This window comes from Numida meleagris, chromosome 4 (genome assembly GCF_002078875.1).
Source record: "Numida meleagris isolate 19003 breed g44 Domestic line chromosome 4, NumMel1.0, whole genome shotgun sequence".
Classification (NCBI taxonomy): Eukaryota; Metazoa; Chordata; class Aves; order Galliformes; family Numididae; genus Numida; species Numida meleagris.
Window position 1 is genome coordinate 54,487,634 of NC_034412.1, and position 15,469 is coordinate 54,503,102.

A 15,469-nucleotide genomic window follows, 5' to 3' on the forward strand; every position below is an offset into this window, starting at 1 on the left:
CCCTTCCTCACCCTGAGATTGCTCACCATCTTCCCTGTTTTTGCCTCAGCTCTCCTTCAGCTCTCTATGATGGAAATCCAACCACAGAACTCCTCTGTCCCTTCACCTCCAGCACAGCTGCTGCTGCAGACGACAGCCATTGGAGTGTGCTGCCCTGGACTGTGCTGAAGGACGCTAAGAAGGGTTTGTGCAGCCCCTTCCACCAACCTGTGGGCAAGGGACTGGTGCAGCTGCCTGCCTTGAGTCCAAAAGTGTCACAGAATTGACTTGCGGCTGGCCTGCGAGGTACCCCATAGACATGCACTTGTGCTTGTCTACTCAGTTCTGTTAAAAAAAAAAACCACCTACAAAATAAAAGCAACTTAGCATAAAGCAGCAGTCAGCATGAAGTAGCACATTTTCAACCTGGTAGGTTTCACCCTCTTTTCTGCCACAGCGCAAGAAGCTAGTCGAAGATGAAGATGACCTCCTTGCAGGTTTAAGGGAAAACGGTTTCTCCCATCGGCAATCTACTTATGTCATTTCTATTGTATTTTACCTCATTTTGTCCCTTTCTGGAGAGTGAAAAGCATGAGCTGGTGGTACAAAGGGCAGGGCCTCCTCTGTTGAACCAGTCTGAAATAATTAACTCAGACAGCAAAGGCAAAGAGGCACCCAAGTACCCAGACCTACCACCTCTATGCCGTGCTCTCAGGGCATCTCATGGCAGCCCACAGTTAGGATTGGGAACAACTCCTGCTCCTGCTATACCATAAACTTCACACGCATCTATCTGTAAGACTTTAAGCCAGAACATGCCCCTTTAATTAAAAACATTTTTTGTAGCTATTAATAAGTGGCAGATAGAAGCTACAAGTTCCATAATAAAGTTTATTTAATCAGAACTATGCTTAGGAAAATACACTTGAAAGGGTTAATATAATGCAATTTAGTTTAACTTTACACTACATTTTGAACAAAAGACTTAAAACATACTTTAAGTGAAAACAGGATGTATGATCTGGCTTGTTTTACATTTATTAAAAACGTAGAAAAGGCCGTCATGCACTACAGTAGAGACCATGAAAAAAAAAAATTACCTTTGGTTTTATTCAGAGAATACAAGTATTGCACTGTAAAAGCATCAAACATGGTGCAACCAAACGTCATAAACACAACTCCGTGCCAGCTTACAAAAGTTTGTTAACTAGGATAATTTCAGAGGGAAGAAACGTATGTACACATGAAACAATTCCATTAGCTATCTGGATTCCGTTAATATGCATGCCACTTATCTACACAACTGCCATTCAAGAAAACTCTTGAATTTGGTTAATACTTTTCAGCTATATTAAATCTGTTGAAATCAATGACGCTACCATATCTTAACTGGCCTGTCAGATGTCAAATGTTCTTCTTTTTTCAGTGAATGAAGGTCCAGCCTAGATCATCAAAATCCAGAAATAGCAATTATAGAATCACAGAATCATTACGACTGGAAAAGACAACTAAGACCATCTAGTCCAACTGTGATTACAATGCAATGAATTACAAATGCCTAGCTACCCACGTCTAGATCATTTCTCAAGGCAGTTACTTTGAGCGTATAGATCCATAGAGATGAAAACCCAAAACGCCATGTTGCTGAACCAAGGACTGGCAGTGTAGAGCTGTCATTGTGCTAAACTCTTCAACCCACGCATTTGAGGTTGAACACTCCTACGGTTATTACGCTACTATTGGCAAAACCGACGCAAGATAATTTAAGAATATTGAGAAGGACAAAGAAGTCACTGTTTAAAGGGAGGTACATCGTAGCAAAACTATCATTTCTGATGGCTTACCTAATCGGCATTCTCCAATAAAAATATTCAATATTAGCAATTTCTAACATTTTAGGTACATGCGATGCAGTACATCTTTGCTGCTTTAACATAACATACTCCCAAATCTTGGACATAAGCTAGCAGAGAATTCCAACACTGTAACAGACCAACAGTATTTCAGGATATTGCTGCTAAGAGTCTCAGACAGACTTTTCTTCTTTGTATTTCTATAGTCTATTTTCAGCTCCTAATCTTATGATAGGAAACACTGCTTAACAGGAACACTGCTGTCTTCAAAGAATTCTTGCTAGATCAAGCATTAAAACCTTGACCACTTCCCAAAAATCTGCAGTGGAGTACCTCAGAAAACCACACCCTTGTTTTTATCTCATCAAGAGACATTTTAAGTCAGTCAGCACCACATTTTCCATTTAAAAAACGTAATAATTATCAGGCCAGTCCACAAGTTTATCTGAAAATAGCTGAAGTCCTTGAAGTCTCTCATAAGATGGCAAAGGCTCTTCACAAGGATATAAGGGGAGCTATAATATCTCTGCACGGTACTGGAATTTCCAGCATCTGCTCATGTTACTCACAAATGTTGGCAACATTTACATATAAAAGAAACACCGTTAAAAAAAAAAAAAGAAATACATCTAAGACTATTACAACCAGTTGTTTAGGAAAACAACTCAACTTTTGTTTTCTTAACATTTAGCATAAATATAGTTGCAACTCGATCTTCAGTTGCCAGTGATTGTCACAGCCAAGGTAAGGATTGAATGCTATCTAAGCAAACGAAAACTCACTATACAATTTATTTCTGCCATGAGGGATGCCCTCCCTCTCAAATCTTTGGCCTCCTATTACCAATCTCTCCCAAAAGGAGAAGCAACATAGTTTTGTTCTCTATTCATTCAAGGTTTGCTTGGGGGGGGGGGGGTTGGGAGGTGGGGAGGAGGAAGATGACATGGGGACAGGGAGAGAAAAATGAGGTTTGCTCCAGAAACTTACATTCACAGAACAGATTCACAGAATGCACATGTGAGTACCTAAAACACATTGACAAATACTGAACTAACTCCTCAGCTCCACTCTGCAAACAACACCTGCCTCCAAAGCTGCTCCTCTGGAGTTGATGAGAAGCCACCCCCAGTTGCTGCACCTGACAAGAGACCTAAAGACAGTCTTCTGCAGCGCAGATGGGACTGGAGGCTTTTGCTTTTTCCCTGCTCATTTGGATTGTGTTCACATTTTGCCACTGGCAGACATGCAATCTCTCTCATGTTTGTGTGTGCAGGAAGAAAATCTCTTTAGAATTAAAAACTCCCGGTATGATATTTCTTGCATATAGACCCAAGATCATGACCTGATCACTTACATGACCGATGATCTCTCTCTGAGGAAACAGGATGATTCTATTAAATGAAACTTGAATGAATAAGGAACAGGAATTCCTACAGCCTTTAATGCCAGGTTTGTTGCTTGCCAGTTGCTTTATCGTTGTTTTTCAGTGTGTGAGATGTTAGATTTTGAGGAACCATAATTACATCTATGGTAATCTTTTCTCTTTTTTTTAAGCTCATGAAGCTTGACTGCTGTCCGTCATTGAAATTAAAATAGAGACAAAAAAAAAAAAGCAAGCAACATCTGGGCTTGTAGAATTTGCAGATCATTTTCACTGACAGTGATTATCTTCCTGTCCGGTGATCCCAAACTATAAATTACAATGTATTACTCTGTATAAGTATGGAAAATATCAGAAGTGGCATTTCTATGACAAAAAAAACTATAAGATAGTGTTTTGAAACTGCGTTGATATCCTTTTGCTCAAGAACTATATAAAATTTTAAAGCTACTCAAAAATACACAGCCAAACAGCTCATAATTCTATGCACAACTAGCAATACCACATGAAAAGAAGAAAAATCTGCAGTAAAGAGCGTCACAGAAAACCGGCCCATGGTAAGCAGTGAATCTGAATGGTTCAAAGTAAGAAAAGCTTACACAAACGAAATCCAACATGCATATATAAAGTGTACGTGTTCTGCACAAGAGCTATTTCTAAAGGATTTATCTGCATAGGTAAAAACAAAAACAATGTGCAACATTTTAAGCCTTTAAAGCACAACAACAAAAAAGCAAAAACTTAACAAAGTTGCCCCCCCCCCAACAAAGTCAATGACATGTAACAGTTAATAAGATATTAATCAAGACAGAGGTTCTCCAATCAAAAGTTGGAAGGACTAACCCCAAATTTTGGCTCACTGTTCACACTAAGGGGATCTGAAATGTACGTTCACAATTATAATTATCTTAAACAGTTACGTTCATCGCTAGCCAACTGATTTGTCTTACAAAGTGCTCTTTTATGTAATAGAAGCTATCTTCCTGGTAGAAAAAGCATTGAGTAGTTTTTACCACTTTGAACACCAAGATACATTAAGAAGAACTAAAACAAAAGGAGGAGAGGGGAAAGAGGAGTTGGCTGCTAAAACAAAAAGCAACTGCCAGTGGCTCTATAAACATCCAACTTGTGTATGGGTAGCTACAGTCTTGTTCCTAAAGCTCAACTTAGAAAACAAACACATCAGCTAACAAACTATAAGCAGACAGACCTTACAGGACACAGCCTCATACACCCTACCTACTTCTTTAATGAAGAGATCCAATATTTAAAGAGGTCATTAAACGAAAAGTTGTCCAAAATATTTTCAGCTTAAAAAAAAAAAAAATCCCAACGCAGACACTAAAGAAAACCATGCTTAAAAAAAAAATCTACAATATCTGTACATAAGCTGTATAAGATCTTACAAAAGATACACGTGCCTCCGAACCACAGCTATTTCTACTCCTGCCCTTTTGTCGCCTTCTCAAGATAATACACGTTGACCAAGTGGCGATTGAGGTGCTTGCTGTATTCACCTTCCTTTTTAAACGAGCGGTCACAAAAAATGCACACATAGTTCTCCCTGACTGCTGTGCTATTGGCAGCTCCTTGCGATGTCTTCGGACTGGTTTCCTCTTGTACAGAGCGAGCACCGTTTAACCCCGAATCATCGCTGCCTTCTGATATGTTGTCACTTATGTCGCTGCCTTCATGGCTGTGGATGCCCTCATCCTCATCCATTTCCTGAGATTCGTTCACTGCTGCGTTATCCAGAGGTGGTAAGGCCAGAGCTACTTCAGGGCTCTGCGTACACCCTTCTGGGGGCACAGGCGCACCCACAGCATCTGCTGGTGGCTCTGTCTCTAGGATGCGTGTCTTAGTCAGGTCTATCGGGTCTGGGCTACTCACAGTTTCTGCCAAGCAGGTTTCCTCTGGCTCCTTCCCGGGCTCCAAATCCGGTAGTACATCCACGGGCACATCCAGACTTTGTTCAGAAGACACTGCATGAGGAGATTCTTCTGAGTCTTCCCCCGTATCCACCTTTCTCTCCTCTTTTTCATACATAGCGTCTTTGCTCTCCCCTGCTGCAGCAGGCATTTCTTGATCCTTTACCTCAGCTTCTGAGTCCGCAACCTGAGCTGACTGACAAAGCTGTCTTGGCTCTTGTACGCAGCTTCCTTTGGCACCGACACTCTCCCCCTTGCAAGTATCACCAACGTTATTGTCTAATGATGCTGGACCGGCAGGATCTTCCTCCTTCTCCTGCTCACTGCTCAGACTGTCAAGTTTCACACATCTGCCTTCTTCCATAAGTTGAGACTTGTCCACCACCTCCTCTTCTTCCATCTTCTCCTCATCAAGTCTACTGCTCTTCTTACTGTGCTTACTTTTCAGAGCTTTCTTTTTCCTGTTTTTCTTAAGGCAGGAATTTTGCTTTTTAGGTTCTGCCTCTGGTACATCATCACTTTTCTGAGCTTCCTGGCAGTCTCTGGGTTTAGTTTCCACTTTCTTTTTCTTTTTTGTCATTACAACGGTATCGTTTGCAGGCTCTTGATTTGAGGAAATTATTTCTGCCTCTGCCTTTCTTTTGACCTTCTTTGTTTTACACGGTTTCTCAGTATTTTTCTCAGTTTTAATATCTACCTCCTTGTTTTCTGAACTCGATTTCCGACTTCTGGTTGTCACCTGGCGTGCAGGAACGTTGCTCGTTGGCTTCTTTTCCTTTGCTAAGTTCTCTTTTTTCTCCACTTTCACAGTTTTCTCAGTTTTCTTTGTGGGTGAATCCCCTTTTGTTTGCTCCTTCTCCACTTTGTCACCGACGCTCTCAGAAAAGTCAGCTTCACTCTTTTTAGTCCGTAGCTTCACCTTTGAAACATCCATGGTGATGTCCGAACAATCGGGATGCCTGGATTTGATGTGATACTGCAGGTTACACTTCTTAGATGCCGCGTAGTCACAAACAGGACAAAGGAACTGGCGCGGATTGACGTGGAGCTCAACGTGCTTTTTGAAATTGCTGCGATCGGCTGTTTTGTAGTCACAGTGCGGGCAAGTCAGAGGCTTCGGCCCATTGTGAACTTGCCTTGCATGACGAGTTACTTCATGCTGGTTTGAGGCCACGTAACTGCACTGATCACATTTGAATGGCTTCTCACCTAAAGAAGGAAGGGTGGAAGGGAATTACGGTGATTATTAAGCACGGGAGTGGGAAGGAAATCACTTTGCACTAAGACAGGCACAGAAATATGAAACTCAAAAAGAAGAAGATATATATATATATATCCATGCGCCTTTAAAATTATATGTAATCAACATAAGAAATCCACAAGTCACAAACACATTCACAAGACACCAAAAACAATACACAAAAAAAAAAAAGAGAAGGGGCAAGGATTGGGAGGAAGGGGATCCACAACCAAACGAGCAGTAACAAAGTCACAAGTTCTGGCTATGCATACATACCGGCAGAGATCTCTCTACAGTACTATTACCAAATGGAATCCATACCCAACTGGTCCATTGAATGCATTGTAGAAAAATGGAAATGTAACATTTGATGAATAGAAGTTTCACACAAACGTTTCAAAAAAAGTCCAACTTTACACAGATTTAGCATACTTCATGTTTGCATTGAAAAGGAAGTAAGGGAAAATAAGCTAGCTAAAGACAGAGCATGTGAAAGACACACCACTTCAAAGACTTTTTTGCCTCTTAAATTCAGTTCAGTGGAGTTCATCAGTGTCTCATTTACGTCACATTATGGGCTGGCTGCAGGCTACTGTTGGCAAGAAATACTTAGGCAATCTAAAGCCATCATGTTACTACTACTGAAAGCTGCATTTTTTGAAATGTCTCTGCATGCACAAGTGTTTTTGAAATGTGAGGTTTGGCGCACACCGGTGCAGCAGAATCAGCTTTCCATTTACACTCCAAAGCAAAGAGGAAAAACATTTTCAGTGCAATAACCCAGGTCCAAAAATACTTCGAGAACTTTTTTGCCTATACAAGTTCAGCTGATGGGTGCTATTGAAATCTGAACCAGCATCTAAAAACTGACCTCCAAAACTAACTCATGCCACTTCCTAGGTATACTGAAAAGTCATTCCAGACCCTTATGTCCATGGTTGTGCTACCTGTCTGGCAAGAGGATGTGTGATGCTTGCTTAGGAGTCTAGAACATTACATTTCTGCCTGCAGCTTTTCTTTTATTATTTAGTGTAGGATTATTTTAACTTTGGCTGTTAATAAAACACCAGTGCATAGCAGATCATTAAAGAGGTTAAGATCGGATGTAGTCTGGGCTGTAGTGACCATGCCCTGGTCAAGTTCATGATCTTGAGGAACACAGGCTTGGCAAAGAGAGGACTCAGGACCCTCAAGTTCAGGAGAGTCACCTTCAGGCGGTTTAAGGAATCGTTGGATGAGATCCCCTGATCCACTAGGAAACTGTCCTTAGGGACAGAGAAACCAAACAGAGCTGGCAGCACTTTAAGAACACCCTTCTGAGAGGATAAGAGCTCTCTGCATAAGAGATCAAGCAGAGGAGGCAGGAAACCAGCATGGCTGAGCAAGGACCTACTGGTCAGGCTGAGGAACAAGAGGGAAAAGCACAGGCAGTAGAAGCAGGGATGGATGCCCTGGGAAGAATACAGGAATGCCATCCAGGCATATAGAAATGTGATCACAAAAGCAGGAAAGCCGAGGCGCAGATGGGACAGAACTTGTCAAGGAATGTGAAAAATAACAAGAATGGTTTCTTTAGATACATTGGGCAGAAGAGAGAGGCAAAGGAGAGTGTACTCTGTCTGATAAATGAGAAGGGAGAATTGGCTTCAACAGACATGAAGAAGACTGAGGTAGTCAATGAGTTCTGCACCTCAGTCTTCACTGGCAGTCAGGCTTCCTACACCTCTCATGTCCCTGAACCTCTAGGCAGGAGTAAGGGGATGCAAAATCTCTCCCAGTGTAAAAGCAGACCGAGACCACCTCATGAGACTGAATCTGTACAAGTCTATGGGGCCAGATGACATACATCCCAGGGTTCTCAAGGATCTGGCTGATATGGTTGTCAAGCCACTCTCCATCATATATAAAAAGTCACAGCTGTCAGGCAAAGTCCCCAGTGATTGGAAAAAGGAAAACAACACTCCCACTTTTAAGAAAGGGAGAAAGGAAGACCAGGATATCTACAGGCCAGTGAGCGTACAGGCTGGGAAAAGAATTTGAGATCAGTCCTGCCCAGAAAGACTTGCTGGTACTGGTGGATGAACATGAGCTAGCAGTGTGTGCTTGCAGCCCAGAAGGCCAGCTGTATCCTGAGATCCATCAGAAAAGGGGTGGGCAGCAGGTTGAGGGAGGAGATTGTCCCCTTCTGCTCTTGTGAGGCCCCACCTGCAGTCCTGTGTCCAGGCCTGGGGACCCAGCATGAGAAAGTTGCGGAGTTGTTGGAGCAGGTTCAGAGGAGGGCCACAAAGATGCTCAGATGGCTGGAGCACCTCTCCTAAGAAAGGCTGAGGGAATTGGGCTTGTTCAGTGTGGAGAAGAGAAGGCTGCAGGGAGACCTTACTGTGGCCTTCCAGAACTCAAAGGGAGCTTATAAGCAAGAGGATAGCTGACTTTTTACGCGGTCTGATAGCAACAAGACAAGGCGGGGGGGAGGAAGGGAGATAGTTTTCAACTAGAAGAGGGGAAATTTAGGTTTGATGTTAGGAAAAGAATTCTTTACTGGCACAGGCTGCCCAGAGAAGCTGTGAATGCCCCGGATGCATTCAAGGCCAAGCTGGATGGGGCCCTGGGTGGCCTGATCTGGTGGGGGTAGCCCTGCACATGGCAGGGGGTTGGAACTAGATGATCCTTAACATCCCTTCCAACCTAAGCCATTCTATGATTTTATGACAGCAAGTGTCCCACGTGCAATCTCACTCCTGTCAGCACAGTCCACACCCTCCTTCCCAGACCTTGAAATCAATGACCAAGGGCAAATCACGCTGTTCATCTCCTTCAGATTTGCACAGATTTGCTCTTTGCACAGACAAGAGAAGATGATCAAAAAGCAGTTTCCAGACACAATGTTTTCCAAACCATTTACAAATTCATATTTAGCACAGATGTGCAGTCAAAAATGTTTTTTGTTTCTGAAAGCAGAATGCTTCAGTTCAAAAAGTCTCAAACTAAAATACAGGCCGTTTTCAAATGACCTGCCAATTTTTAATGGGTCCAAACCCCCATTACAAAACAATTAAAACTGCCTTCTTGTCTCAGCTACTGAAATTGAAATGACTGTTCAGGATGCTTTCATTACTGTTTGATAGGATTAGAACTTCACCTAGAACTGATCAGTTCACATACTAGCAAACCAAGAGCATGGGCTGAGATCCACCTAAGCTCCCCTAAGAGGGTTACCAAGAACAACTGTGCTTGTCTCTAGCATGATTATGGGTATAAAAACCTCATAAAAATGCCATTATTTCATTAAAAAAGAAAAAAGACTCATGGGAGAAACAGAGCAAAGGAGAGAAGGGAGTTCTTAACATGACAGCTTTACAACCAATGATGGGACAAAAAGGCTAGTGAAAATTGCTAATTTGGCTTTTCGTACCACAAGATCATATCACTCAGAATTCTAAGTTTGCTTATTCCTCCTCTGTGTCTCCTTGCAAGAATCAGGCACTATTTTGAATCTTTTTGTAATACTAAACAAAAAATAAGGATTTCCTCAGATGGTCATTCAACATCACGCTGGATGAAATAAAATCACAACCATCACAGGGGAGGTTCTCGGAGGTCCATACCTTTCTCAGGTTACTTGATTTGAACTGATCTATGGCAGCAGATAGAAAACAAGAGTCTGCTCATACATTATCACAATGTTGTATTTACTACAAAAGTACCAGAGTGGTCCTATGAATGTCAGAATACAACCTGGATAGCAAAGGAAAAGAAGATGTATTCCCCTGTCACCGCTTTTATTAATGACATACTTCCTTAGCAGATAGGAAAAACCTTAGCTGTTAAAAAAGAGAAAGGTAGCTAAAGCTCAGGTGGCTCTGGATGAGATGACAACCTCATCTCACACAGAACCACCCCTTTTTCTGAGTCATGCTGCTGCTGCTTACCAACCTGAGTGGGTGCGCATGTGCCTGGTTAAATGGGTCTTCTGAGAGCTGGAGTAGGGACACATAGCACATTGATAGGGTCGTTCTCCTGCAAAAACAAAATAAAACACCACCAAATTAACTACTGAAACACAAATGACTCCCATCCTTGGTTCCTGAGCCATACCTGCCAGGCTGTCACAGAACTCCAAGTTGTATCTGAAAACACGTTCTCTCTCAGAACAGGGCCATGGTGAAAAGAACATGCCTCAGCTGAACCAGTATGTGTCACACCGAGGGCAGCGAAGGGGCAGAATAGGAGAGGCACATCCTCACGTCCACCTGGGGTCAGACAGCTCTCAGGCAAAAGGTGACTGGAACAGCTACCTCTAGGAACTCCTAAGCCACTAGAGCTGATTTTTCTACAGTACTTTCTGCCAGCAGTCTGAAGACCCACAAAAGATGCCAAGTTTTTCCTTCCCCTCACCTCCATGTTTAATGTGGATTAAGGATGGGGGAAGAAACTACCCCTGTATCTCAGAAGTGCATTTTCCAGAACACAAGTGTAGATACGGACTGAGTCCATACTGATGAACTCTTGCTGGCAAAAAGAAATCAGCCTGGGAAGTGGAAAAGTTCAATGCCTGGCTCAGTGAAACTGTGCTGCCAGCAATAGCTCAAGAATAGCAGCAACGTTTTGAAGACTCCAGTTCCTTCACCTGCAGTTATGGTTTATAGTGGAAACTAACCTGCCACAAATTTTGTCTGCACAAGAGAAGCTCGTGTAGGTATCAGTAATTTCTTTCCAAGCAAAGGCAAGCCCAAAGTAAAGGCTGTCAATTTTAGAATCTGGTAGGAAGGTGTAGATAAAAGCATTGGGTTTTCGGTTTATTCGTTTCATTTTTGCCTCAAACTACTGAGAGACAGAGGCTGCCATGTCCCCACTACAAGCTTTAACAGCACGTTTTAGTTTGGAGCAGGGATGGGAGTGCAGTTGGGAAGGGGAAAGCAAATCCTCACTTGTATTTATTCCAGACAAGATCAGAATTATATTACAGCGTTTTCCTACATCAGACAAAGCGTACAACCAACGCACTCTCCAAATCACCGAGACTTGGGCGTCAGCAAACATCCCGTATACAGCCTGTGGCCAGTTCTATCTGCAGCGGCAGAGACCTCCAGCTGCCCGGAGGAGAGAGCTTTGTAATGCAGGCAAATCGCCCATTTCTTCCTGCCATCACATCCTTCAGATTAGCACTCTTGATTAGATCAGCGCTTAAATGTAAAAACACCCTAACAACCAGAGCTTTCCCCCCTCCTTTCCAGTTACAATTAAGTCATGTCCCAGGGAGGGGTAGGGCTTTGTCATAAAGGAACGGCTGTGTTTTTCAATGACTACAATACGTGGCCAAAGGTCCTGGAATACACAGTCATGTGCTCTTCCCAGTACTTCGTATTTCACATCTTTAGATAGCTTCAATAACGTGGCAAAGACGTTCTTCTGGGAATTTTCTATAGAGCACACAGACGAAATATACTAGATGAATGTAATATAAAATGTATGCTATCGCCACTTGAAAATTAAACAAGTGGCTACGTTGTATGAGGGCTGCTTTACAGTGCTATTTGCAAAAGGACTTATTGTCATTTTGCAAGCTCTTTACATGCAAACAAGCCATCAAAAAAGCCTCTCCAGAAGACACTCAGAGAATAAGCTCTGGTATTTGTGGGAGTCCTCAGTAAGTCAGTTCAGCTCACCGACCAGCAGAGAACAAACCTGGGGAACAAGAAAGGAGTATATTACTGCCATTTTAGTGAGCTGCATCGACAAGTCCAAGGCAGAGGGGAAAAAGATGCTTTCCTGCAGCAGCAGAGCACAGCCGGTGTTTCAGACAACCGACTCAAACGCTGTAGAAGACATTTATCTGCAAAGAGGCTTCTTCCCACACAGAGTAAGTCGGGCGCAACAATCAGGAACATCAAGTTAAAAACAACTCCAGTTTTCTTATCAGCAACCTGAATTCAGCATCTGGCTTCTTTCCAACGGATATTTTTATTATGTTTTCTCCTTTAAAACTGTAACCCAAAGACACTAGTATTATTCAGACAGTTTTCATTACAGTCAGTGCTGTTATGTTAACAGTCTGCAAGGCAATCAATTACACAGTAGTGCCAGCCGAAGCGCTGAGCCTGGTGGATCAGCATACTTGCCAGTAGCTCATTCTTTCTTCTAATACTCTCTAGCTTTAAACACTCTGGGACAAAACCTAAGTTAATGGAAACAGGGGACATTCCCAAATGAATCCGCGTATTTGAGAGCTTTCTAATCAATCAAGAATCGGCTGGAAGATCCCTATTTGCCAGCTGCTAACTAAGACGACCCAGCAGAAAAAGCAACGAGCAGAGCGAACCAAAAAGTGCTGAAATCATCATTCATCCTCAGCTTAGTTGAAACAATGAGAAGACATGACAAAACAAAGAACCAAAAACCTAATTGTTAAAGAAGAGGAGATAGATAATATTCTACATAGTTTAACCTTTTTTTTGTTGTTTTTAAATACTATTAACTAACACACTGGTCCTGAGAAAGCAGCACTTATCAGCTCAGAGCTTAGCAACTGCCCATGCAAAGAGCTCTGCCCTCTGCCAGGGCTGCTACACTGGGAAGCGAGCCCTGCAATGAATCCAGTTTCCCTCTCTGATTGTCTCAGATTGCCATTCTTGGAGCTTGTGGAGAGTTTGAATGGCGTTTCCTCAAACTTGCTCAGGGTGAGTCGCTGCAGACCTCACCGAGAGCTTTCAGAGGTCAGAATGGGCACTCAGCACCAGGCTAACTGGAGAACGGAAAGCCAAGACAGATGTAAGGCACCACAACACCTAGGAGGGTTTGTTTAGCTTTCCCCTGCTCTTTGGTCATTTTTGCCTGTTTTCTTTCCCGCTACATCCCACAGTACATACCACGAAAACTGGAGAACAACCATTTTCCCAGCATCTCTTACAAGAATCTGCATACATGTTGAGGCAAGAGCAATTTTAAACGTTAACCTCTAAACACCACCACATGGCTACTGTTAAAGAGTATTAACACACTGAAAACCAGAGCAGACCCTCCAGGCCCCGTCACAGCAGACACCAGAACATGGCGCTTCCAACGTGTGTCAGCAGAGTGGATGTCAGCAGTGGGAAGCAACCTCCAAGGAGAACTCTTCCTTCCAAGGAGGAATCCAGCATGGTATTTCCCAACTAGCTGCAGCTCACAGAGATGCTGCGCAACCCAAGGCCCTGTTGGCACACGGGCCCATCTGGTATAAATCATAGCAGAAAGGAGCCACACACTTCTCCTTGAGATTGCAAACTAATGGATGGGAGAAGAGGGCAGGAAATCGAGACGAAATCTCCCCCGAGGGCTTCCTACAGGCCAACAAATGCAGTTTGGGCTCCTGCTGTGAGGCAGCTACACCAGGATTCCACATTGCACACCCTGACAACCATCACAAGCACACTTTTGTCACACTCTCTTAAAAAAAAAAAAAAAAGTTTTAAATCCCTAAGCAAGATGTTCTTCACCTCCTCTCAGGCCCCTGGATGAGAGATTTTCTCAGTCCTCTGAAGCGTGCAGACTGGAGCTCAAAGCAAACTCATGATACAACCTGACAGCACCACATACTACAGCAACAGGCCTTATCAGGGTGGAACAAACTCTGCAAATAGAAGTATCACGTTTTGCTTCATTCATTCAGTTTCCCTCTACCATTACCATACTTAAATCAAAAGAAACTAAAGACTTACCCGTGTGAGTTCTAATATGCTGAATATAGTTGTTTTTCCTGTCTGAAAAATAGGAGCACTGCGAGCAGGTGTATACTTTCCTGGGAAAATGGTTTCTCAGGTGTTTCTTCCAGTGATACTCACTGACGGTGGTGTAAGTGCATATGGTACACTTGTACACTCTCTCGTTTTCTCCTGCTTTGTTGTGGTGCTTCAGGTGAGCCAGGTAATGATCATATCTGTTAGTGTTATAGCCGCAGCGATCGCAGCGGATCGGGCCTTTGGAGAAGTCCACCTCTTCCGTGCTGTAGGAATCGGACTCCTTGACCTGCACTTGTTTCTCCGCGTTTTCTTCCACGAAAAACTTCTTAGCGCTGTGAACCCTGATGTGGTGCACAAACTCCTCTTCAGACTCGGCCTCGTAATGGCAGGGCTTGCAGCGGAACGGCTTGTTCTTGAGGCTCTTACACTTGTCCTCGGAGCTTTCCGGAGTGCCCGGGGCTTCCAGTGGGACATCTTTGTCTGCGCTGGGAGTCTCAGGTGGGGGACAAGCGTCTGGGCCTTGGGTTTCCATGCTGGATGCTTCCAGAGAGCTCAATTCCACGTTTTCTGAGGCGTCACGGTCGCTCTCCGCAGCGTGGCTATCCTCCATGCCCTCTGCGTCGCTGTCTGAGAAGTTGCTGTCGCCCACTGTGGTCAGCTCGGCCATCTGCCTCTCCTCTCCCACCAGGTAATCGCAGCAGTTGCCATTCACCTCTCCCGTCAGGGCCACGTTGGCCAACATGATCAGCTGCGGGGCCGCCAGCTCAGCTTTGGAAAGGTCGTGTAAGTCATACATGTCGTTGGACAACGCCATGCCGATGTTAGCGCCGCCGGGAAAGAGGCCGTTCCCACCGGACTGTCCCAGCACTTGAGTTGCCATAGCAGCGATTCTGTCGAGAGGAAAAAAAATAAAAGCACACCTGTGAGCAGCCGGGCTGCGGGAAGGCCTCCTCTTGGCAACACCGCCCGCGAAGGAAGCGCGGCCCAAGCGCGGCCCCGGGCCGAGCCCCGCCATGGCGGCCGGGGGGGGCCGCGGCCCTCCGACAAAATGCCGGCGGCCCCGCGCGGCCCGGCCCGGCCCGCATCCGCCCCGGGAGGAGGCCGGGGGAGCCGGGCCGTGCCCCCGCAGCCCTCCCTCCTTCCCTCCCTCCCTCGCAGCCAGGCATGCGGCCATTTTCTGCCTGCCCACACAAAGCGGCCCTCCCCGCCGCCGCCGCGGGGCCTGTCCGGGCACTGCCGCCCCGAGGGGACCGGGACGGAGGAGAGGGCCCCGCTTCCCGCTCCCCGGAGCGGGGGCAGCGCCGCGTCTCCGACAAGGTCACGGCGGCCGCTCCCGCCCGTTGCCCGGCGGACGGAGGGCGAGCGCCGAC

The 15,469-nt window shown here is 44.6% G+C and overlaps 1 protein-coding gene across 1 annotated transcript; it reads right to left on the bottom strand.

Annotated features, from left to right (window-relative positions):
* Nucleotides 851-15,125, bottom strand: REST (RE1 silencing transcription factor). Its single transcript, XM_021397201.1, has 3 exons — nt 14,079-15,125; nt 10,315-10,398; nt 851-6,350 (listed from the first exon to the last, which is right to left on the bottom strand). Exons 1-3 carry the CDS (start codon nt 15,112-15,114, stop codon nt 4,654-4,656), a joined length of 2,817 nt encoding a protein of 938 aa, XP_021252876.1. The 5' UTR covers nt 15,115-15,125; the 3' UTR covers nt 851-4,653.